The 22699-nt window shown below is 43.7% G+C and overlaps 3 protein-coding genes across 4 annotated transcripts in view; 2 read left to right on the top strand and 1 right to left on the bottom strand.

Annotated features, from left to right (window-relative positions):
* Positions 1–3282, bottom strand: part of PDXDC1 (pyridoxal dependent decarboxylase domain containing 1) — a 28531-nt gene extending 25249 nt beyond the window's left edge. Inside the window, exon 1 of one of the 2 annotated variants that reach the window (XM_027684310.1) lies at positions 3208–3282. In XM_027684310.1, the coding sequence (XP_027540111.1) occupies positions 3208–3228 (21 nt within the window). In that variant the 5' untranslated portion in view covers positions 3229–3282. Of the gene's footprint in view, positions 1–2734; positions 2840–3207 lie in introns of those variants that run through there. The other variant, XM_027684309.1, reaches the window with a different exon arrangement.
* Positions 3283–4700: 1418 nt separating this feature from the next.
* MPV17L (MPV17 mitochondrial inner membrane protein like) lies at positions 4701–12948 on the top strand. The gene is made up of 4 exons (XM_027684313.1): positions 4701–5512; positions 7264–7334; positions 8565–8594; positions 8761–12948. The coding sequence occupies exons 1-4, from the start codon at positions 5203–5205 to the stop codon at positions 8947–8949; spliced, it is 600 nt and encodes a 199-aa protein (XP_027540114.1). The 5' UTR covers positions 4701–5202; the 3' UTR covers positions 8950–12948.
* Positions 12949–20956: 8008 nt separating this feature from the next.
* CUNH16orf45 (chromosome unknown C16orf45 homolog) overlaps positions 20957–22699 on the top strand; it is a 50360-nt gene continuing 48617 nt past the window's right edge. Inside the window, exon 1 of the mRNA XM_027684292.1 lies at positions 20957–21143. Coding sequence (XP_027540093.1) covers positions 21038–21143 — 106 coding nt within the window. The 5' untranslated portion in view covers positions 20957–21037. The remainder of the gene's footprint in view (positions 21144–22699) is intronic.

The following is a 22699-nucleotide window of genomic DNA, read 5'->3' as shown; positions in this document are numbered from 1 at the left end:
GTACTGCAGGGTCTGGCTCTGCTCACAGTCAGGGGAGCCTTTGACCACGCAAGTTCCAAGATGTGACATGTCCTCCCAAGCTCTGAGGCACCAGCCACAGCTTCTTCCTTCCAGGTGTCCATTCAGCATCTCCACACCTCCTGCCTCCTTCAGCCCCTCAAAGACCCTGACCTGCTTTGACTTCTTCTATCATTCGCTGCCTTCAGGATGTGTTAATCCAATTCACTGAGGTTATCCTGCAATAGGGTTGATTTGTGGTTACTTCCCTATTCTGTAACCAATCTGGTACTGTTTTTTTCAGCACTTTGAACTGTAAACTGTTAAAGATTTTATGAGCACTATGTCACACCTTGGAGTCACTTGGCAGCTGGGGAAAGGATAAGGGGACGTTCTCCAGCTGTGATAAGACAACATTAAGTGCAAATTCAAAAAGGAGAATGTTGCTTCATATAGTGTTTTACAATCTTGATTCTACATTTCTGTAGCTGCACTCCTAATGAAATAAAGGGATGATTTTTAAACACTACATAAACTAATGTGTGTGCAAAGCAACTCAGAGGTGTAGCTCATTTCCTACTTGATGGGAAGTACACCTGAGTTTCCCACTACATTATTTTAACTGTCTAAAAGAAAGTTTTACCATCAAACCCCAAAACTGTTCTCAACACTAAATTAATCTCAAACAATATCAGTATTCAGCCCAAAGAATATTGTGTTTATTCTCCAGGCTAAGAAAAGTTTAAGATAACAAAAAAGAAAGCAGCCATTTCATGACTGTTGGGCTTGAATGAAAATGGCACTGTGTCACCACAAGGCTTATAGATATTTACTTTTTGAAGCTTTATTATCTCCTGACACGCAGCAGGACCTGCATGCAGGTGCTGTCACGAGTTTTCTGTAAAATTACCAGGATGTTGTGGTAAATAGCACAGCAACAGAAGACAAAAGCCACAGGCTGAGCAAGAAACCAAAACAGTTTTTCATGTTTAGGGAAAACACTGTTGAGGAGACAGCAAGAAGTTACAAGTGGAAAATGTACACTGTTTTACCACTGACAAAGTCACCTAACTTGAAATGTTCAAATCCTTCAGAAAACTGGTCACTTATACCAAAATATAAATGGAGGAAAAATCAAAATAAAAAAATACACATATGTATAAAAAATATTTTAAAAGGCATAGCTCTGTTAGCTAAAGTTATGATTTAACACAGGCTTCCAGAAGAATTTAATTTGAAGTTCACTCCAAAAAAGATTTCTGGATTTCAGATAAAATGAATTGGAGTTATACCACTTATGACACACAATTCATACATTTAAAAAAAAACAAAACCAAACAAAAAAAAGTATGATAAAACAAAGTTAATTTTCAAAATCAAACTATGAGACTCTTGGTGTGCACACCTGTGTGTCAAATTCTGCAATGGTTTTCCTTGCAGTCCTATTGTGCAATGTCTTCAATTCTCAGGAAGTTTCTCATCTGCTAAAAAAAGTCTTTTTCCATTTGCAGGAACCTAATGACTGCAGTCACTCAATGCCACTGAATTACAGCTAATTAGGTGATTGTACCAAAATGGTCAGGAAAAATACAAAGTTGTGACAAATTTGAATACAAGTTAAAAAGTATTTCTCACTGGCATCCCAATAAGCTGCATGTATAAAAACACGAGGAGGAGAGAATACATGGTTCAAATAAAAGAGAGTCTCTGATCTGTTATGATAATGCTTAAATAAGCACAAGATAAGTGGATACACATTCTCTGAAGATAAATGTATCCCAGCTTGGATGAATTTGAAATTTATTTATTTAGGGAGAAGACTTATCATGACATCTCATACTCAAGACTAGAAAAAATGCAAATTGTACAGATTTACCACAATCTTAACCAGACTATTCCAGGAGGGCACTAACTGCCAAGTGGCTCCAAGACCATAATCTTATTGTGGCATGTTATTACACAGAGGAATACAACTTTTATCACAATAAAGAGAGGAAGTAAAAAATTAGTAACTCTTTATACACATCTATCTGCATATATTGAAAAAACAGACATGCAAGTTTTTGTACGGCCCTCACCATTACAGACTATTCCTTACATCAAGAATACAAATAATCAAAACATGGACTTTCTGTAGGTATTTCATTCTTACACAGTGGTTTTACTGCTTCTTACGATGAACTAGTCAAGTAAATTTCTAAGAACTTTGTCAGTACTACCCTTGATATGTACTAATATGAGCCTTCTCTAAATAACTGCATTAACTCTGAGTCCATTTGACAGAGACCATACTCCAAGCTCAATTAAGCTTTACTTCATAACTAAAACCGTTCAGAACAAGCAGCAGTCACTGTAATTTTTGTCACCACTAGTAAAGAACTTAAGCTTTTAAAGACCACTAAATACTCTATAACACCGTATTCTTCATGTGGATTGCAGCATATCGAACTTTTTTGCTACCAACCCTTTAGCCACATGAGGAAGGTGCTTCCTGGATTTCCTAAACCATCCATTTTACCGGAGCACATCCCATTCAAACTTCTCTGGGCAATCCCAAAGATCACATGAAACCAAACGTACAGTCAATGATGCAAGGAGGGGCGTGTGTGCACTACCAACCCCTGAGCACCCAAAATATTCATTATCCTAAATGCCCCCAGTCCCCACGCAGGGGGACAAGCAGCAGGAGCCCCTCGAGGGCGGGTGTCCCGCAGGCGTGGGGCACCCACGGACCCACCGTGACAGGGGCAAAACGGGCTCTGTCACTCACCCACCGTGTTACACGGCCAATGTTTGCTCTGCACAGTGCACTGGGCAGCAGAGCAAACACAGGGCAGCAAACACCTCCGTACAAAATGGGAAAAAAAACCCAGTCAAATAATATTTTCTTTAATAACATTTCCCCTCCTGTCCTGCTGAAGGCTCGCCACGCCAGGAAATAAGCTCCATTTTTTTTTTTTTTAAGAAAACACAAACCCCGCTCCAAAAGCGTTTCCTGGTAGCTATCCCGAGTTCCCGATCCGGGACACGGATGCTGGTCACACCCGGGGGTGGGGGGGGGGGGCGGCACACCCGGAGGGGCTCTGGGAGGCGAAGCCGCCTTAGCGCCGGGGCAGCATCGAGCCCCAGACCCCTCCCCGCGGCTGCGGCCCCACCGCAATCCAGTCCAGTCCCGTCCAGTCCAGCCCCGTCCCGTCCCCGCGCTCAGACCTTCTCCAGCGGCCCGTCCATGTCGGCGGGGCCGCCCCGGCCCGGCGCGGCCGCTCCACGCTGGCAGCGCTGACGGGGCCGCGCGGGGCGGGCCGCGCTCGCGCGCTCACCTGCGCCCGGGCACCGCCCCCCGCCGCGCGCACCACCGCGCCGCGCGGGACAGGGGGGACAGAGGGGCGGCCACGCTGAGCGCGGCACGAGAGGACCGGGGAGAGCGCGGCCACTCCCCCCCCCCGCGCCGCCTGGTGGAACAGTCCCGGGGAGGTGACAGGTGGTGGCGCATGCGCAGGAAGCGCGGCGCGCGCGGCCGTGGCCGCGGCCGGGGAGCGGGGCTGGGACGGGAGCGTTGTGCTGCGGGTTCGAGTCCCCGCCGCGCTGGGTCGTGGCCGCCCGGACCCCGGCAGGGCTCTGCGAGGCTCCAGCCTTCGTGAACCTCTCGGCTGTCACCCCGCTGTCGCCTGCGGTGGCACCAGACCTTTCCTTTGCGGGAACGCTGCACAGCCCGGCGGAGAGCGCGCACCTGCCCGCGGGTTCTGTCACGGGCAGCCCCCGGAGACACAAACCAGGAGTTTTACTGGGCTTTATCTCTGATTTTCCAAGCTGGAGTTAATTTCCGTGCACATCCCTCTTCTCTTTAGCGCCATTGATATTATTCAGTGGCACCACTTGCAGATTGGTGTCGTTTCCCGCAGGGATGTACCGGGATGAGGAGCTGGAAAGGGCAGTTCGTGGGCCCGGGCCCTGGCACGGCGTGTCCGCCGAGCACTGGGCAGCGCGCTCAGCACTGTCACTGAAATGTATTTCAATCTACAGACCGTCCATGCCTATTTATAGTCATCCATGGGAGATTTCGTGATAGTTTCAAACGCATTGATCCAGGTCACAGAGCGAACTACCGCCTCCAGCCTCGAGATGGTTCCCTTGGCCAAGTCTGAGCCCGTGGCCAGGACCAAGGGGAAACTCCCGGCTGCGCTCCTCGTTTTCTGTGGCCGAGGGCTGCCGTGCAGGACTGGAGCCACTCTCGGTGTCAGCTCTTTTACATGGATTTCAGATCCGCTTTGTGGCACTGGTTCTGTGTGCATAAAGCTGTGTACACAAGTCTCTTCAATAACCAAACATCACTTCTGACTTTCTCCTCAATTTGTCTCAGGAGCAGAGAGCAAAGTGGAGGAACCCCACAGGCTGCTGCTGCTGCTGCTCGGCAGGTGTGTATGGGCCCTGCTCAGCAGGGTAGCAGAAACCAAAGTGCAAAGACACCAGCAAAATTGAAAAGAAAAAAAGCCATAACCTACTCATGTAACCAAGGAGATAATTAAAAAATAAGCAAACAGTGCCTAGTTTACACTTGTCTGTCAATGGGAGGTTGTAGTGAGATTGGTATCAGTCTCTTCTCCCAAGCAAACAGCAGTAGGACAAGCGGGCACAGTCTTAAGCTGCAACAGGGAAGGTTTAGGTTGGACATTTGGAAGAAGGTCTTTACAGAGAGAGTGATCAGCCATTGGAATGGGCTGCCCAGGGAGGTGGTGGAGTCACCATCCCTGGAGGTATTTAGGAAGAGACTGGATGTGGCACTTAGTGCCATGGTCTAGTAGGCAAGGTGGTGTTCAGTCGAAGGTTAAAGGTTGGACTCGATGATCTCAGAGGTGTTTTCCAACCTAATCGAATCTGTGAGTTGCAGCAATACTGCACAGTGACTCCATGGTGCTACTTCGAACAAAGGAGACACAGTAACCTACATCTTGGGAGTGAGTGTATGGTCACTTGAGAAACAAGCCCACGAACCCAGTGATCAGCGGGTGATCGCCCACGGGAGCCCGGCGTGGCCGTCGGGAGCCTGCCCTCCCTGTTAGGGGAGGATCCCCGAGCGGGGAGCGCCGCGGGGATGGCGAGGGCGGCGGCGGGGCCGGGGCGGAGGCGGGCGGGCCCGTAAGGAGGAGGAGGAGAAGGAAGAAGAAGAAGAAGAAGAAGAGGCAGAGGCGGAAAAGGCGGCGGGCGATGGCCGGGGCGCTGCTCCGCGGGGTGCGGCGCTTCCCCTGGCTCTGCAACGTGCTGCTCTACGGGGGGCTGTTCGCGGCGGGGGACGCGGCGCAGCAGCTGCTGCGGCGGCGGGGGGGACACCCGCCCGACTGGGCGCAGACGCGGCGAGTGGCGCTGGTGGCCCTCGCCTTCCACGGCAACTTCAGCTACGTGTGGCTGCGGGCGCTGGAGCGGGCGCTGCCCGGCCGCCGCCCGCCCGCCGTGCTCGGCAAGGTGCTCTGCGACCAGCTCCTGGGAGCGCCCGTCGCCGTGCTCGCCTTCTACACGGGTGAGTGCGGCCGTGCCAGGGGTGTCCATCGCAGAACCCCGCGGGATCGTCTTGGGAAGCGGGGCTTTGCGCCCCGATAGGACGGCGTGGTTGGGTATCCCCCTCCCGCGGCCCCAGAAGGCCGGTGCGGAGTGCGCGGTCCCTGGGCGAGGAGGGATGCGCTCGGAGCTGGGGACGCGGTTGGGGACCCGAGGATGCTGAGCCGCCCGTGGCGCTTCAGAGCTTTAGATGAGGCGGTGCTGGGCCGAAGGAGAGTCCTGCTGTGGGCTCGGTTGGGCCTGTAGCTTTTAACTAGAGACAGTTGTACCACTCATGCCTGCTTGAACTGCTCTGCTCTGCTCTGTTCTCGACATTATTTCCAAAACAAAACTGTAAATGTCAGGAAATACTATAGTTCAGCAAATAAACTGTACCAGCTTCTGCTGTGAGAGTATATAGAAATACAGTGTGCTACTGATGGATAATCTCGAAAGCTAACAAGTAAGAAGAGGCTTTAAAGAAGACTAGTATCAATTTCAAAAATAAACATGAGGGAATAAGAAAAGAGGTGAGACTAGTGTAATTAAATGCTCTCATTTTACTTCATGTGAAAGAAGAGCAAGACAGGCCCTCATTTTGTCTGGTATTGGGAGATCTGCGTTCTATGACCCCATCAGGGAAATCATTCAGTTTGTGAGTGAAGAGAAATGAAGCAAAGAAAGAAGTCAAATGCCAGATCCTTACTCTCAAAATCTTATCAGTCTGTGTCAGAACCTAAGCAGAGAATTGCCCAAGGACCAGAAGGATCTGAAGGACCACAAAAGGGATGGTAAAAATCCCTAACTCGGGTAGCAGTAAAATAATGGATCCATTGAGAGATACTGATAACCCACGGCATGCAAATACCTAAAGGGATCCCTCAGTTGAACTAAGCAGCTTTAGGTCTCTGCTTATGCATGAATTTGTAGTTTTTGATTTTGGACTGACTTGTTGAAAGCATGTTGTCTAATACCTTTTCTGAATATAGGTCACAACTTCCAGTTGAGGTGGGTGGTCTTTGAAGAACTGCTACACCTTTTAGAAGGATGTAGTCTTAATTTGATATCTGAAGATTCCCATTGTATGAAGTATCAGTTAAAGAGTTCAAAATAATAAACCCTTTAAACAGTATTTCATGTGATGGGAATTCACTCAGTTGATTTATTTCTGGTTTGTATGTATCTACTATGTCATTTCAAGTCATATTGCTTTTTTCTTGGTCCTGAGTGTGATGATGGGAGCCTGTTGTTTGTGCTTTCCTAGAACCAAGAGGAGTTTGGATCAACTAGAGTGGTCAAAATTAAACAAAAAAAATTAGATACCCTTTTCCGCTGACTTCAGCTGGTCTGTAGGCACCTGAACTCCTTCCAGGGTCTGAGCCACTTCTGGCAATTCAACAATGTGCACAATGCCTTATTCTCTCTCTCTCATGGGTGTGAAAGGTACTTTCATTCTCTCTGTTCCACCACCATATCACTGGTGCACGATGGGGCAGAGGAACAGATATGCTACAGTACATCCCAGCTGATCTGTGGTGTCAGTGCTGAGAGTCAATAGGTGAGGAGTTATAAGGTAGCACTATCAGGTAACCAGAATGTTTTTCTTTGTAATGGTACTAGCTTTTCTTTCAAAGCTATTGTAATATATTTTGAGGAGGGTTTGGTATGTTATTGAAAAAAATGAACATTTCATTTTTGCATTATTTCTGATTGTTGTAAATATTTTGCCACTAGGTATGAGCATCCTTCAGAGGAAAGAGGACATCTTTTCAGACTGTAAAAAAAAATTTTGGAATACATATAAGGTGAGGCAAGTAATTTGCTTATCTCACAGCTAAGGGAACAAATGGATAAAATATTTAAAATATTCCTTCCTCCAACACTGTTTTTTTCTCCTTTCTCTCACTCCACTGTTTGATTATGTGTAGAAAGTTTGAGTACCAGCAGTCCTGTGAAGTAAGGGCAGTCTGGAGCAGGCACTGCTGCCAGATGGGTGAAATTATGCCACTTAAACAATGTCCAGTGTCTATATACATAACCCTTGCACCAGCTCTGTTTGAATGACAGTCCTGCAATACAACACTGATTCAGATTGTACTACCTTTTGTCTTAAGAAGAACCCCCACGCCAGTGTTTAGTTAGGAATAGTATTGACAACGCTTACATACACACCTGTTAAATCATTAGTTATAGAGACATCTTTAGGAATCATTTTTAGCCTGTACTTTTCAGTGGCAATCTTCTCACTTTCAGAAGCACAACCCCTTGTTTTAAGAAGACTTTGTTATAAGCAGCTGGCTTTGATTTGCATTTCTGCATACACAAGAAAAAATTATCTGTGCTACCTCAGAGCTGAGCAAGCTAAGAATGTTAAAGATTTCTCAGATGCAAGAGGAATTAATTGAGAGATCAGCAAGAAATAATATAATAGAAGGAGAAAATGTGATGCAATGTGAATTTATCTTCATATTCTGGAACTATATAGGTAGGATAGAAAAGGATTATTTTTATTCCTCTGGAGGATGATTCTAAAAGCAGTGCTCACTATATCCTATCAAAACATAAGGTTTCTATTGACCTGATGTTCTGTGAGTAAATTATCCATTGATTTTTCTAAATATGCCTTACATGTATGAGTAAGTAGAAGGAGCATTGCAAGTGTGAAATAAATAGTGTTCAGTGGTATTTTTCATTAATGGCTGAAACAAATGTTCACACATTTAAACATTTGTTCACCCATCTGGTAAATGTGCATATTGTGTCTGGTGTCAGCTGACTGTGAAGACTTAACTGCTTAGAGTTTTGTATTTAAAATGAGTTAGAATAATGTGTTTGAAAAACTCACAGCATAGAGGCTCATGAAGATGATTAGAAATTTAATATGGCAACCTTGAGTTAAACAACTTCATTTGCAATTAAACAGCTTTTATTAACTTTCCTCAAATACGTGTCAGTCATCACTAAGTGTGGTAAGAAAAAATGAGTCGTTGCAGTTGAAATCCATAAGAATAACAAATTATTCATTTTCATTTCAGACAGGACTGATGTACTGGCCTTTTGTGCAGGTGAGTTCTCAAGGTGACTCCGTGGCCTTTCTTTCCCATAAAACCCAATCCCTTGCAGCCACAGTGTATCTGACCCTGGGAGAAGTCAGTGGAGTTGTGGGGTGTGTACGTGCAGGACCTAACGATGCCTGGAGCACTAACTGAGCTCTCTCTCCTTCCAACACAGCTCTCAAACTTCATTTTGATCCCTGTTCACCTGAGAACAGCTTACACTGGGCTCTGTGGCTTTGTCTGGGCTTCCTTCATTTGCTTTTCCCAGCAGAGTGGAGATGGCACAGCAAAGTCAGCATTTATGTGGCTCCAAGGAGAGAAGGTCAATGCAGATGAAGAACCATCAGAGAAAAAAGAACTTTAGTTCTGAACACATTCTAAATTGCTGAACTGGGCTTACGGAAGTCGGTAAATCACAGTGCAGCCTCACTGCTGTGTTTAAAATAAACAGTTATCTCAACATTTGGTGGTTAGTATAAGCAGTGGAACAGTTTGTCTTTGTGCCTGTTTATTTTTCATAAAAGAGGCCAGTTGTATATTGACATTTAATTATTTTCATGCTGTCATCCCATCTCATCTGGGAACAACTGACTTGCAGGGCAATGTAAGCATTTGCACATCATGTCAGACTGCCTCACTGGGGAGAAATATTAACTGTAATTTAATTTTCAAGCAACTTGTAATTGCTAGAAAAAGGGGAATAGAACATTAAATCATCAGTTGTCGGACTTGACAATTGTTATCAATGCAAGATTGCTTTTGCAGAACAAAATTTAATGGATTCTATATCTAAAAAATGGCATTGAATCTGTTTTATTGAGTGAAAATGAAAGTGCTGTGTTTGTAGGGCCCACTTTTCTATGGGGCCAACTTGTTTTATTCTACATGAATATTCATATAGCAAATGAATTATTTCATAGAATGTACCAACCTGAACTATGTTTCTACATGTTTTATCTTAACTGTGAGAATAAAGATAACTAACTTTGGTCAGAGATAACTAACTTTTGGGCTGGATGCTGCATATTGACCCTTGGAGTCATGAGCAGCTCCTACAGGATGGAACCTGACTAAGCCCTGCTGTGAGCTTTTGTTCTGTGTGCCAACAACTGCTTCCTTTGCCCCCCAAGGGTGAAAGTATAGAAGTTTTGAAAGTATAGGAGTATAGAAGTACGTGGGAGTCTTGACTCCTCCACTCTTCTCAACTGTTTCATTATACTGAAGATATAATTAAGATTTTGAAGAGAAAGAGCACGGGGAGGAAGGTAACATGAATGCCAGAATCCATCTCGAAACAATCCAGCTTTATATAAGGAACTTTCGTTTCTTCCTCAAATGGCTTTTAAACATTCCTACTCATAAAAGACCCTGGGTAACTATACATAGGAGATGAGGTGAAGGTGAAAATTAATTATAGATCTGCTTTGTCAGCTTGAGGATCAGGTCTGGATACGGGTATTTTTTCAATGTGCATATGTATGTCAGAACAGGAACTGTGCAAATTTCTGTGGTTGCAGGAAGCTGAAATCAGGCCCAAGGAGCCCTTGGTATGTTAGAGTGGGATTTTATGCCTTGAAGTTACTAAATTGTAAGCTTGAAACAGTATCTGATTTAATGCATCTGATTGTAAAGAGAGGACTCAACCCTGTGTTACAATAATGATAAACCACTTGGAGGAAGGTTTCAATTCCTCAGGCTTGTCTAAGCAGTGTCCCAAAGCCTGCTTAGGCTATAAATATACATTCCTTTGGCCAGCAGCTGTATTACTGAATATATTGCTAACAATTATTTGTCACTGTAGGAGCCCAATGCTGCTTAGCTGAGACAGGGATAGGGATCATGCAAGCACTGCCTCAGCTATTTCAGTAAAATCAACTTGTTTAGCATAACCCTGTGGTCAGGAGTGATGCAAAGTACCCATATGGCCTTGACTACAGGTCTACAGCAGTGGGAGAAGAGTAGATGGCAGGGGGCTGCTTCTGCAGTCTGTTTTGCTGGCAGACAAGTGGAGGAGCTTTCTTCCCTCTCAGGATAGAAAAGTCACTGCAATTCCATCTGCAGCTGCACAGGCAGATGTGGAAGAGCACACCTGCCTGCAAGCTTAAGGTGGAATTAATTTTACTTGACTTTTGACACCTGTAGTCTGGACATTTCAATTGGGCTGATCAGGTTGAGCTCTGTACGATGAATTGGGCACTTCAAGGGTCTGTGTTTTGCCATCTGTAACACAGAGGCTCCCACAACTGGCTGCTGTGTCAGTAGCTTCACTGTAGATGCTTACATTTGGTGAGTTGGATTCCCCTGCTGGGTGTTGCTGAATTAATCCCATTGTGTGAATTGAGCAGTCCTGATGCTGGACATCCCAGTAGGAGCAGGAATCCACAGAGGAGCTAACAGCATTTTGTCTGTCTATTTAAAAAATGAGTGAACAGATGTTTCAGACAGGTATAGCTGTTAAATTGTTCTTGTCATATAAAGTCCTCAGGATAAAGAAGCAATTTCAGTAGTGGGTTTTTTTCTGTTGGTATTTTTAGGGTCAGATTAGTATTTTGAAGTCTGTTCTATTCAGTAAGAGTTAAAAGTTTCGGTTAAGTGTGCTAATTAAGTATTTAACTTTTTTTTAATGGATGCTATTTATTTTCATTTCTGCTTGTGCCTTAAGTGTTTAATATAATTCATTTGGAGAAGGGAACTGGAAAATAATGACATTACAAGGAGAGTGAAATGGTGTTGATTTGCTGTAAGGAGTGTGTGATGTTCCTCTGAAACTTGGAGCAAAAAATCCTGCTTTGTGGGTATAACTGGTAAAACCTAATCCCCAGGTGAATCAAGATTTTATAACTGTTCTCGTGATCTGTATAATTCTGTCTTTTTCATCAGAACTAATGAATGGAAGATCCATCTTTTATTTTAAATGGCTTAAAAGCTTATACAAGCTGTGCTTTATTGCTGTTTGCTTTTGTGCTGCCAGCTTTTTGCTTGGGAATTTGAGCTAAATCCTGCTTTGTCTTCAAGTTTCTCTGGCTGTGGGCTTCAGGATTTCTCTCCATATACTTGAAGTATATTTCTCTCCATATACTTGAAGTACAGTCCTTTCATGTAATGGAAGCCTGTGGCTCTTATATTTCAGTAGACTTTAGATCCTGCAAAATCCTTTCATTTCCTCCATTTCTGTTGTTGACAGTTAAGTAACCCAAGTCTCTTTTCTCATTAAAAAAATTGTTTTGTTTTTTCTTTTAATTATAAGCACCGATTGGTCTTACAAACTTTTCAGACCCACATAATGCAAAACAATGAAGCTGTGTTGGGCCAAATTCTCAGTGTGCATAAATTAATGCACCTTCTAGAGATTTTTTTCCTGTCAGTTTAGTCTGAGGGCCTAATCCCTTGGTTGTTAGAGGTTTCATTACTTCTTGGCACTTTTTTGGTTTAGAAGATTAATTTCACAGAATAACAGAATGGCTGAGGTTGGAAAGGACCTGTGAATGCCCAGGCCAGGTCATCTAGTCCAACTCTATTTGATACATATGTAAACTTTTGTTTTCTTCTAGTAATTCAGTAATTTCTTGGGGGAGGGGGGGAAGATGGGTGAGACTTGTCCTAATGTCTCTCTGCCACCCTTTCAAAACAGTTATACAGGCTTTATGACTATTTCAAGGAATTGCACTGATCTTACTGCCAGCTGAACATGCAGATTTCCATAACCAGGAGGATGAACAGAATTATACATCACATGGGTGCTCAGGAAGGAGGGAACACACTGCCAGTACCTATAGGCCTGCAGTCACGTAATATTTTTATGTTGTGGATCCTCTCTAAGAGCAAATGGGATGAGAAGACTTTTATATCAGGCTCAGTCCCAGCTTCACGTAATTCTGGATGGCTGTGGAGATGTAGAGTCTGAATTTGATAAAATGAGAATTTCAAAATGTATTTTTCTACTGCAAATCTTTTATGCAAATGAACCTTCTGTGCTTACTAGTATGTTAAATACATCCTTCTAGGCTTGGAAAATTCACCAGAAGGCCTCTGTCTTTTTCACACCAGAAGCGACCACCCAGTAACAGCATAAAATAACCAGTTTCATACTGCAGCAAAGGTGAAACTGCCTGCAGTTTGTTACCATATCTGATGTGTTAAGTTCTCTGTATAGCACAACCTTCGAAATCTATGCAGCCTCAGCCTTCCAATTCTCTGCTGTAAGTGCCAATGCTTCCTGCTCGTGCTGCTGCCTCTACTGCTACTGCCAATCCGGTGAGATGTGCAAGAAATACTTGAATTTTACTAAAGTAATGAATTTCAAATTGACTGAAATTGTCTGTGTTTTTGCAAAGGCTTAATAAACATTAAATGCTCTTCTTTGGCTCTGTCTGTCTTTAACTAGTGTGTGTATAAACAAAGCCAGATCTTATATAAAGTTTTTGTGGGATCTTCATGAACCACATGCAACAAAAAGCTCAATTCGATGTCATAGACCCTAACACAGCAGCAGAGTATAAAATAAGCTGGGAATATTCACTCCCTTTAAAGGTTAGTTACATACATTGTCTTCTGCCACTTCTGAACAAATTCAGAATAGAACTCCTGTCTTCAAAGCTTTATGCTGAAGCTGGTGGACTTAATTTCTCTTTTATTAAAAAGAGGTAAAATCATGATGTAATTATATGTTTAGATGATTAATATATTTGCAGAAGGAACTGATGAATTCAGGTAGGAAAAAGATGTAAAAAACTTTTAAAGAGGACAGAGGTTACAATGGGGTCCTTACTGAGGGACTTCACACAGTGTAGTTTGTGTGGGATACTCTTGGGAAGGAAGTGGTTCAGAAGATTTGAGGCTGAAGGAAGTAATGTATTCCACAACTGGAAGAGAGACACCACCTCCATTCCCTGCTGCAACTTCTTATATATTTAGAATGAGGAGGAAGCTTTATGGAAACATTTCAAGTTGAAAAATTCTGTTTCATAGCCTTCATGGCCAACAGGGAGAAAAAAGATCATTCAGTCTGAATCCTTGCATAATGCAAAGCAAAGAGTTCTTCCTGAATCAAACCAGTGATGTCAAGTCTCCTGCCATCTTTTAGAAACATATCCAAAGACTTCAAGTAACAGAGGATCTTCTGCATCTCTAAGAAATTATTTATGTATTTTTATGAAATTTCATTATATATCTAAATCAATTTAGCCTTAACATTCTAATAAGATGTTACTCCCTTTCTGACAAGATTTAAAGACTTAGCAGGCAAAGCCTTCTGTATGCATATAGTGGTAAACAAAGGTTTTGTTTATTCCTTGGAAAAACTATAATAGCTTTAGCTCTGTTAGCCCTATGCTAAATCATTCTTCGAGCTCGTTTGTGAACCCTTTTTTGCTGTGCAATTTCTAATTTTAAATGTGGACAGTAACACTGTGTTAATTCCAGTGACTGTTTCACATATGTCTCAGATAATATTTTTTCTATTTCTGCTTAATATTTCTGTGCTCAAACAGCCAAGGACTGTATGTGCTCTCTTCATTTCAAAGTTGCACTGAGAATTCACATGCAATTGCCAGTCCACGATGGTCAAAGTTACTGTAATCCATTTTAAACAAGAACACAGAATGCAGATAATGTGTTGCATACACTTTTCAACATCATCCACCCTAACCAGCACTGCCTTCCCTTTTTTTTTGCAGTTTATTACTTGATATGGTAGTGGCCAAAAGTTTTGCACCTTCTATCCATATAGAAAAACAGACTTCAGTGCAAAGGATATAGGAAATTATATCATTCCCCTCTATGCATTCAAGTATATCAATTACACATTTTGTGCTGACAGAAGCCTCAGGACCGGAAAAGCCTAATGAGGTGTGAAGTGTGATCTGAACAGACACTGTCAAGGACAGCTCTGCTGTAGCAGGGGGTATAGGAGAGAACTTCAGAAACTGAATAATGGGTGGTTTTGTTTGCTATGTGCAGGGGAAGCCTGTTGTGAAGTGGGGCTGTGAAACAACAGGGTAAAAGTGACAGCAGGTCAGAGTCTGTGCACGCACCTGTGGGTTTTGTAAGTGATGTCATGTGGGACACCTGTGCAAATGCTCCCTCTGCCAGCAGAAGACCTTAAATATGGGATATTGATGCAGTCACCTTTTTCCATTTTATACTATCAAGATCAATAAAATCAAAGAGACACCAAGAGGGAGCATGGATATATAGCCTAGTAGGTAGTTCAGTCACCAGAGATATCGGGGTACTGGGAGCTGAATGGGAATGAGAACTGTTCCCCAGGTCTGTTACTGCACTTTATCCAGTTACAACAGAAGTAAAAGGCATCAGCATTCAGATGGCTGTGATAAACACAGGGTTTGGCCCATATGGACTCACAAACCATGCACACAAAGTTCTGCACTACATGAGATCCTTTATCTGTGGAGGAAGTGTCAGCTTTATTCTGAGTTGTGCGTCCTTCTACAGGGTATAATAAGTTACAACATTCTACCCAGGAATCAGCATGTAAGTAAATATCTGACTGTAAGTGAGATGTGCACTTTGTGCATACATAAGAATAAACCCTCACATTATTATTTCTTCGATTTGTCAGGAAAGCAGCTTTCCTCTCGTTGCATAAATATTCAGGAAAGAAAATACAATCTTTTGATAATTTCTTTTTCCAGCTCTAGTTTGCTTTCCCCTGTTCTATGCTGGCCTGGAGAAATATACCTCTGAAAGACTGGTCCCATGTAGTATTGTTATCTTACCATTGCTTACACCTCTCTGTGAAGTAAAAACCACCTTTACTTATCTACTGAGGATGTTCAGCTGCTTCCATTTCATGCATCACATACCTTTACATCCAAAATATAACAAGACTGTTAACTGCAGCTGATTAGCCATGACAAGCCAGTGACACCAAAGGATTTTGCATTAGTTCAATGTCAAGTTCAGAACAGTCATCATACATTAATGAATTATTATGTGTTCATAATTACACCTGATACATTATGGCAATTACCTATACAGTGTTTTGCTTGCTGTTTTGGGGCAAAAATTGAAAAAGCAGTGGAACACAGGTACAAATATAGAGAGAAATTCAAGTCATAAAGAATTCAGGGGTGTGACATTATAGCTTCCAGTTCCAGTGAGGAGGTAGTGAAATGGTCCACATGCCATAGGATTCAGGGGTAGTGGAGCATGGACACTGCCCAGGAACACACATCAGCAAGACACTCACACAGTCTTTTTGTGTGGCTCACAGCTTGTAAGCAGTTTTGAGCTCTTTGTGAAAGATGCAAACTTGTGTAAGTAAATTGGAAGCTTACAGAAAGTCACCTTTACATTTTGGAGTAAGGGAAATGAGGACAGGCTCAGGCCTTGAGAGAGCTCTGCTTGGGGGTGTATGCTGCTGTGTTTGCAAAATCTACACAGTATGTTTATTATTTCAAAATGGACATGCCACATACACACTGAAATATTACTTATTGTCCGCTGTGTTTGCAAGTCTCCTAAAATGGCCCAGACCAATTTATTTCAACATCTAAATGTACTGAACTCAAACATCTATTTTCCTATGTAGCTATGGCCACCCATCACTGATGCAAAAGCCACCTGCACAGTGACTCACCTGCACAACAGTCAGTCCAGTCATACCACTCGACTTGGCTCCAAATGCCAAAAATAAGACTCTTACATGGGCGACTTCACTCCCATGGTATTAGTAACGTGTCTGACAGATGCTATAACGGCCTTTTCTTTAAAATTTGTACCTTTAAAGGACAGTGAATGTAGAAAGAGTTTACTAAGACAAAAATAAAATGGGAAGGAGAAGAGTTTAGAGAAGTATGTATCTGAAATCTGTGTTATGGTCACAACTACAGCTATTGGAGTGTACAGGTTGTTTCCATTCTTTTTACCAGACATTTATGCCCTGTCTCTTCTGCTACTGCACCTCCTGAATTTGTGCTGTGTTTTCTGGCCTTCTATACCGAAAATAGCTGAGATAAATCTAAATAAGTGGAAAGCACTGTGCCAGCTTTCGTAGTCTCTATTACTCACCTCTCAGGAACGTTTGCAAATAGGCTCAGTACAGGCACACAGATTGTCAAACACAGACACTTAAAAAATTGGCATAGCTGAGCATAAGCCATTGATTTATTAGTTCAATTTTACCTGAACTGTGTTTTAAACTGGCCAAATGTTTAAGAAGCTGCGTCCAGCCCAGACTGTGTCTCAGGAGCTCTGTCCTGCAAGGCTCTATCTTGATTTGAGAGAGAAAAGCAATTAAGTACTCCTCCTCCCTGGAGTTATCTAAATATTTGCTGGATCAGACTCAGCTTCACACAATACATCTCCAAATTTGGATAAGAGATAGGTGGCCAGATACTGTAGCTCCAGTGCTGTCAGTTAACATTTATTGCACACAAGAAAATTCCTCTAGAAAAAGTTTCTAGGACACAAAGTACCTCAGATCGTGTGAACCATGTCATATCTCACACATAACTAGTGGCACACTGTTCACCAAAACATGCCATTAAATATCCATCTTTTGCTTCCATAGCTCTATTAGAAATTCAGCTTTGTAGATGCAGTAAGTTGAATATGCAGCCAATTTTTTCTATGTGCATGTTTGATGAAACAGTTAATGACATGTAGAAAACAGCACTACATGCATACAATATTTCACATGGAAACATTTTTAAAATTAAACAATCACAATAAGATGACATTTAACAGGTGTTTGGGTGGAAATACTTATGAACACTCAAACATTTGTATCACTGTCAGACCTCAAATTCATGACATTAAATTCAAGGCATCTCATTTGCCTTATAACAAGCTCATTAGAATGCCCTGCTTACCTGCAATGCTCTCTGCTTTTAGGCTATAGATGCACTTTTCTAACCTGATAGAGATGTAGGGTAGCTGTGGAAAAGGACCAACACCCCAGTTACTTTACTGCAACTATTGTGAATTGCTTATGAAATTACTTTATCCTAAAATTTATATTTTTGAAGAAAAGATTGATATATGGATAGGCTGTAATTCCAAATAAATAAGTATAAAAAGGACAGTAATTGAACATGAGCTAGGATTTACAGAAAAGGGAGCAATGTAATAAGGATATGCATTGGCTTATGTGTCATTCTGCAGTTGTGGTACAGCAGATTCTCTTTCAAGTGCAGAGTGGCAGAGCCCAGGCTTCTGAGGACTCTTTCATGCTAGCACTAAATTGAGAGTGGAAGCTTACAGAAAGAAATTATTTTCTGTATCAAGGATCTTCCTGTAACTTTTAGTTATCCCCCTCTTTTTAATTAGATCATATTTAATTATGGCTCTTTGAAAAGCAAATTAGCTTTACTCTTATCTAATACTGATCTTTTAGGAATAATGATAATATAAATATTTAAGATATATACTTAGAATGATACAGACCTGATTTTTTTTTTTGGTGATAGATTGAATTATGGGATAATGGCAACTCCTCCAGTACAGAAATGTTCGGAAATAAGACTTTATGTTTAACAAAATATTACAGCACAAATTCATGAAAGTCCCACAACCTGTGCTATGTAAACAATGAACTTACATGAGCACAGTGCCCCTTCTGTTCCTTCTAGATATGGATCTGAGCATTTATGCCTACAAAGTGGAATAACTGTGCATAATCCACTTGATTTCATCTTGTTTCATCAGCTAAGTTGCAAGGTTTTATTATAATGATAAATGAATTAAAAACCTGGGCAGAATTTTAATACCATTATTTTTGGTCTAGAAAGATTAACCTGTGTGATTAAGAACAACAACCCTGACTTTTATCCTCACTTGCAGCCCAACCCAGACCCACTTAGCACCTTTAGAAAATGCTTTTGATACACTAGATGTGCCCTCGAAGGTAAGAGAGCTCTGAGAACTTCAAGCTGAGAGATTCAAGATGCTTGAGAAGCTCCAGGAAAGCAAAGACTGTTGTTCCCCAGAGGATTTACAAGCCATGCTGCCACAGGGACGTTGGCTGAGTAAAATGTGTCTGTTGTTACACAGAGTGCCTCCCTCATCTGCCACGGGCCATCCGTGATGTCTGATGGAGGCCAAAGAGCAAGAGGCAGGAGAGTGGATTTGCCAACTGCTGCTGCCCAGCTATAGCTCCTGGTGGCAGGGCTTAGTGAGAAACGGGAACTAAAACAGTCAGGGGAAATTACTGCAAGAGCAAAGTGCACCTCTGTTTTTCTACCAGGCATAATCTTATGGGAGAGCAGTGAGAAGAGACCTGAATTTTTATATTTTCTTCCTTAACAGTGCTTTCAGCAGAAGAAAACCAGCCTTTGTGAGTAAAGGAATGCATTTATTTTGCTGAGGTGCACTGAAGGACCTCATCAGTAGAGGAGAAATTTAATTCCACTTGCAAATGCAGCAGTAACAATGCTCCAGAGTCACAGTCACAAAAAATGCTAATCTTACAACATTAACAAAATAATTGATACATTCTGAGGCCCTAGTCTGGCAAAAACTTTTGTGCAAAAGAAAAGCAGGACAGCTTCCACATACCTGCTCTTACATGTAGCAGTCTGCAGAACTGGGCCATTACTGGATTTTGTGACTTTTCAAAATGGGCAGGTGATAACTTCCTAATTACAATAAATCACCTTATACATTCTTTGCTTTACATAAGCAAACTCTGTTCATCCAAGTTTCTTGCTAGTGGGTGTTTTTCACCCATACTAACAAAAACAGAGCTTAAAATATTCAGCCTTTTCTAGGATCATTCCTCCATCTTCTAAACAATGCATTTGGATTGTAATAACCCAAAAAAATTGAAAGGATGAATTGAAGTTAAGATCCACCAAAAATTGGCCCTTCTCCCTGATCAGCCTGTTTCCCTTAGTCCCACTCTTATCCAGATCCCAGATGGACTCCTATTCCTCCCACACTTGTGTTCCTCACTTCTGCCAGTGAGTCAGTCCAGCCCACCCCAGCAGGCAGCTGCGCTGCCACCCAAAATCAGCTGTGCAGTGCTGCAACAAGCTTTTCTGCTTGACTCACAGCTCTGTTTGGGCTCTGTCTCCAAAGGCCAAAACCAGCGAGGATGGAGCACTGCACAGACAACAAGAGCTGTTCCAGCATGTCTTGTGCTCAAACCATGGCACAACTCTGGAGAGCACAGCTGACAGAGAAAAAGACCTGAAGACCTCCTAAAACATTGTCCAACCCACTTTGCTAGCTAATTACAATTCTCAGAAAGAAAAACAGAGAATTTTTCAGTTACAATTTTAAAAGCAACATGGAGGTTTTCTCTCCTCCAACATGTGAAGCACTCCCCAAACAAAATTGTTCATGCTATAGCATCGAAGTGTGTCAGTCCAATTAGTAAGTACATCACTGAATGCAGAGATAGTACTTCTGAAGTGTTGATGATTGAAGGACAAGAAAAGGTTTGCAGGCAGAGGTAGGTGACAAACAAACAAGCTTTCCCAGTGTTCACCCAGTATGTGTTCAGCATTACCAGTACTCCATGATTCTCTATAAATCAGACAAAGAGTGCTAAACCCATGATTTGCCATGGGGCACTGGCCAACCTGCCTAACTCCTATGTCATTGTCTTTATGTCAGAAATGATAGCACTCACAGTAAAGTGCAATGGGATCTCACCGGTAAATGTACTTTCCAACTGTAAAATGCTGTTCAGGGATTTTATCCATACAACCTTCTCTACAATAAAAGACAAAAATTAATAACAACAATAGTCATCACCGCACTTGTGCTTCCTGCAAAGTCATTTCCTTCTCCTCTAATCCCAGCAGGCGGTATAAGCAGCAAAGATGCATGCTTATGAAAAATACAAATGGTTATGAAAAATACAAATGGTTGTGAGAAATACAAAACCCCATAACTTGTTTGAGTGCTGTCCTCTGGCTTTCAGCAACACGATGCTGGAATGAGTGTCATTCCATTCAGTGCAGGACTTTCGGGAAAGCCAAAGGCTGCACGCACAGCAACCTCAGATGTGGTGTTAGACTACAAAAGCCATGAGTGGCTGTGGATTTTACCATTATTCCCCAGCGGCTCAGGCCAGAAGATGCGCTCAGTGCTGCACCGGCCACAAGATGGACAGTCCTCCCGTGCCCTGGCAGCGAGCGCATTTCCGAACTCTCGCCTTCCCGAGCGGTTTGGCTGTGGAATGGGAGCGCGCACCGCAGGGACAGGGGATGGGCACGGTCAATCCCAGCCCCCCGGGGGCTCCGAGCCGCACGGCAGCGCCACTGCGGGGGTCGAGTGTCCCCCCCGGGCGGGCAGGAGGGCGGGGCGGGGGTGCAGCATGTGCGGGGTGACGGCGCTCGGCGCCGTGTCCCCGCTCCCCCGCCCAGCCCCGCACACTGAGCATGTGCGCGGAGCCCCTCCCGCCCCCGCCCGCGGGCCCCGCTCCGCGCAGGGAGCGCCGAGCCCCGCGCACGGACCGAGCGAGCGCCGAGCCCCGCACGGCCATGGAGCTCCGGAGATCCATCTCGGCCAGCGCGGAGGCCGAGAGACCCATGAGGCGCTACGGGGCAGTGGAGGAGACGGAGTGGAAGGCGGAGGCGCTGGGCAGAAGTGAGTGGGGGCCGCGGGTGCGGGTCCGACCGGGCGGTGCGATGCCCCCGGCGCCGGGTCCGGCTGCTGTTTGCGGGGCGAAGCCGCCTCGGGCTTCTCGGGGAGGAAGGTTTGTGTGACCGTTTTGCCCTCTGGTGCTTCCCGAGGGGGCTGTCTCGGAGACAAACAGCTGTTGGAGGGTCAGGGCTGAGCCGCGGTGCAGCCCCGGGCGCTCCAGCCCTTTCTTGCGGCACCGGTTGTTCGCTCGCTCCGCAAAGTGAAGCGATGAGCGGGCGGCCGAGGAAGGATGACCTCTCCCCCGTTGTTTAGGTGGGATTCAATATATGGCTTTTCATGCATATTGCTAGTGTTTAATGTTTTTCACATTTGAGAAGCACGGACAGCAACTGCGATATTCCCTCTTGTTGTCTCAGGCGGACGGTACAGCAATATAACACTTAGTTCACGCCTTCAGTGGCTGCACTGTATTTATGAGCTCAACAAATGTTCTGTGCTGGAAGAGCTTTCTTGAAATCATAATTTTGCAGAAAGGAGCAACTGACATAACCTTTCCCAAGTGCCGATGAAAAGAGTAGTTAAAAAGATACATAGCTGCCAATTCGGGTTATCCATGGGACCTTGTTGTCTCTAAGATAGCAGCTGTTATTCTTTTATTGACAGAACTATCTTCTGTACAACCTAATAAGCCTGTAAACCCCTTCTAATTTTCCAGATAACCACTGAGGCAAAAGATGTTGATAAGATTGTCACAAAAAGCTGTGTACTGGTATTAAGAAAAATATTTTCTAAGTTTCATCAAGTGTTTGATTAGGTCACACGGACAAAAAGCTTTGTGTGTTATCTGTTGTGACACCTTCAGCTTGGCTGATAGCGGGTTTGCTGATATTCTTGATTCCCCACCCATCTTTTTCTGTGCATTGTGAAGTCTCACCTGGATGCCTTTTAACATCTCATGGCTTTACAGCACCTTGGGAGCAGATTTTAGCCAGTGCTTCTGCCATGTTCACTTTTAAGATACTGACGTGTTCTGGAATGATACTTCACCTCTGGCTTCAGTTTTCCATGCATATGTCATTGTCTGCCCTATGCTGATGACAGGGTGTAACTCTCCCACTCCGATGCTTCAGTTGCAGTGTTGGTTTTGTTGCAGTGCCTGGCATAGGTTCAGGACTGAGAAACTCCACACTTTCTAAAATGGAATTGGAGAGTGAAATCGCTGTTGACTGAGTTGGTTGAGTCAGACACATGCAACAGTTTTGCGGGTGCTCTGGCATGGTACAGACGTGCTTTTCTTGTTCTCATAACTATGTCTGGTTCTGTTCCAGCACTCAGGAGCTGAGTGCAGTGCAGCACTTGTAATAATAATAATAACAAAATCTGGAAGGCTGAGGTGACAGAAGGGTTATGTCTTGCAAGCTTTGGACAAAAGATCATCTGTTTGGCAGAGGGCAATGCCCAGGCGGAGTGGGAGACCTGATCTGCTCAAAAATATGTGCTCAGCATTGAGCTGCCACCCAAATCGCAGCTTGACCCAGCACCAGAACGGGCTGTTGGCA

The sequence above is a fragment of the Neopelma chrysocephalum genome, unplaced genomic scaffold, assembly GCF_003984885.1.
Source record: "Neopelma chrysocephalum unplaced genomic scaffold, ASM398488v2 Primary Assembly neopelma1_65c, whole genome shotgun sequence".
Taxonomy (NCBI): Eukaryota; Metazoa; Chordata; class Aves; order Passeriformes; family Pipridae; genus Neopelma; species Neopelma chrysocephalum.
Note: the sequence above shows the minus strand (reverse complement) of the source record. Positions and strands in the feature narration are given on the sequence as shown.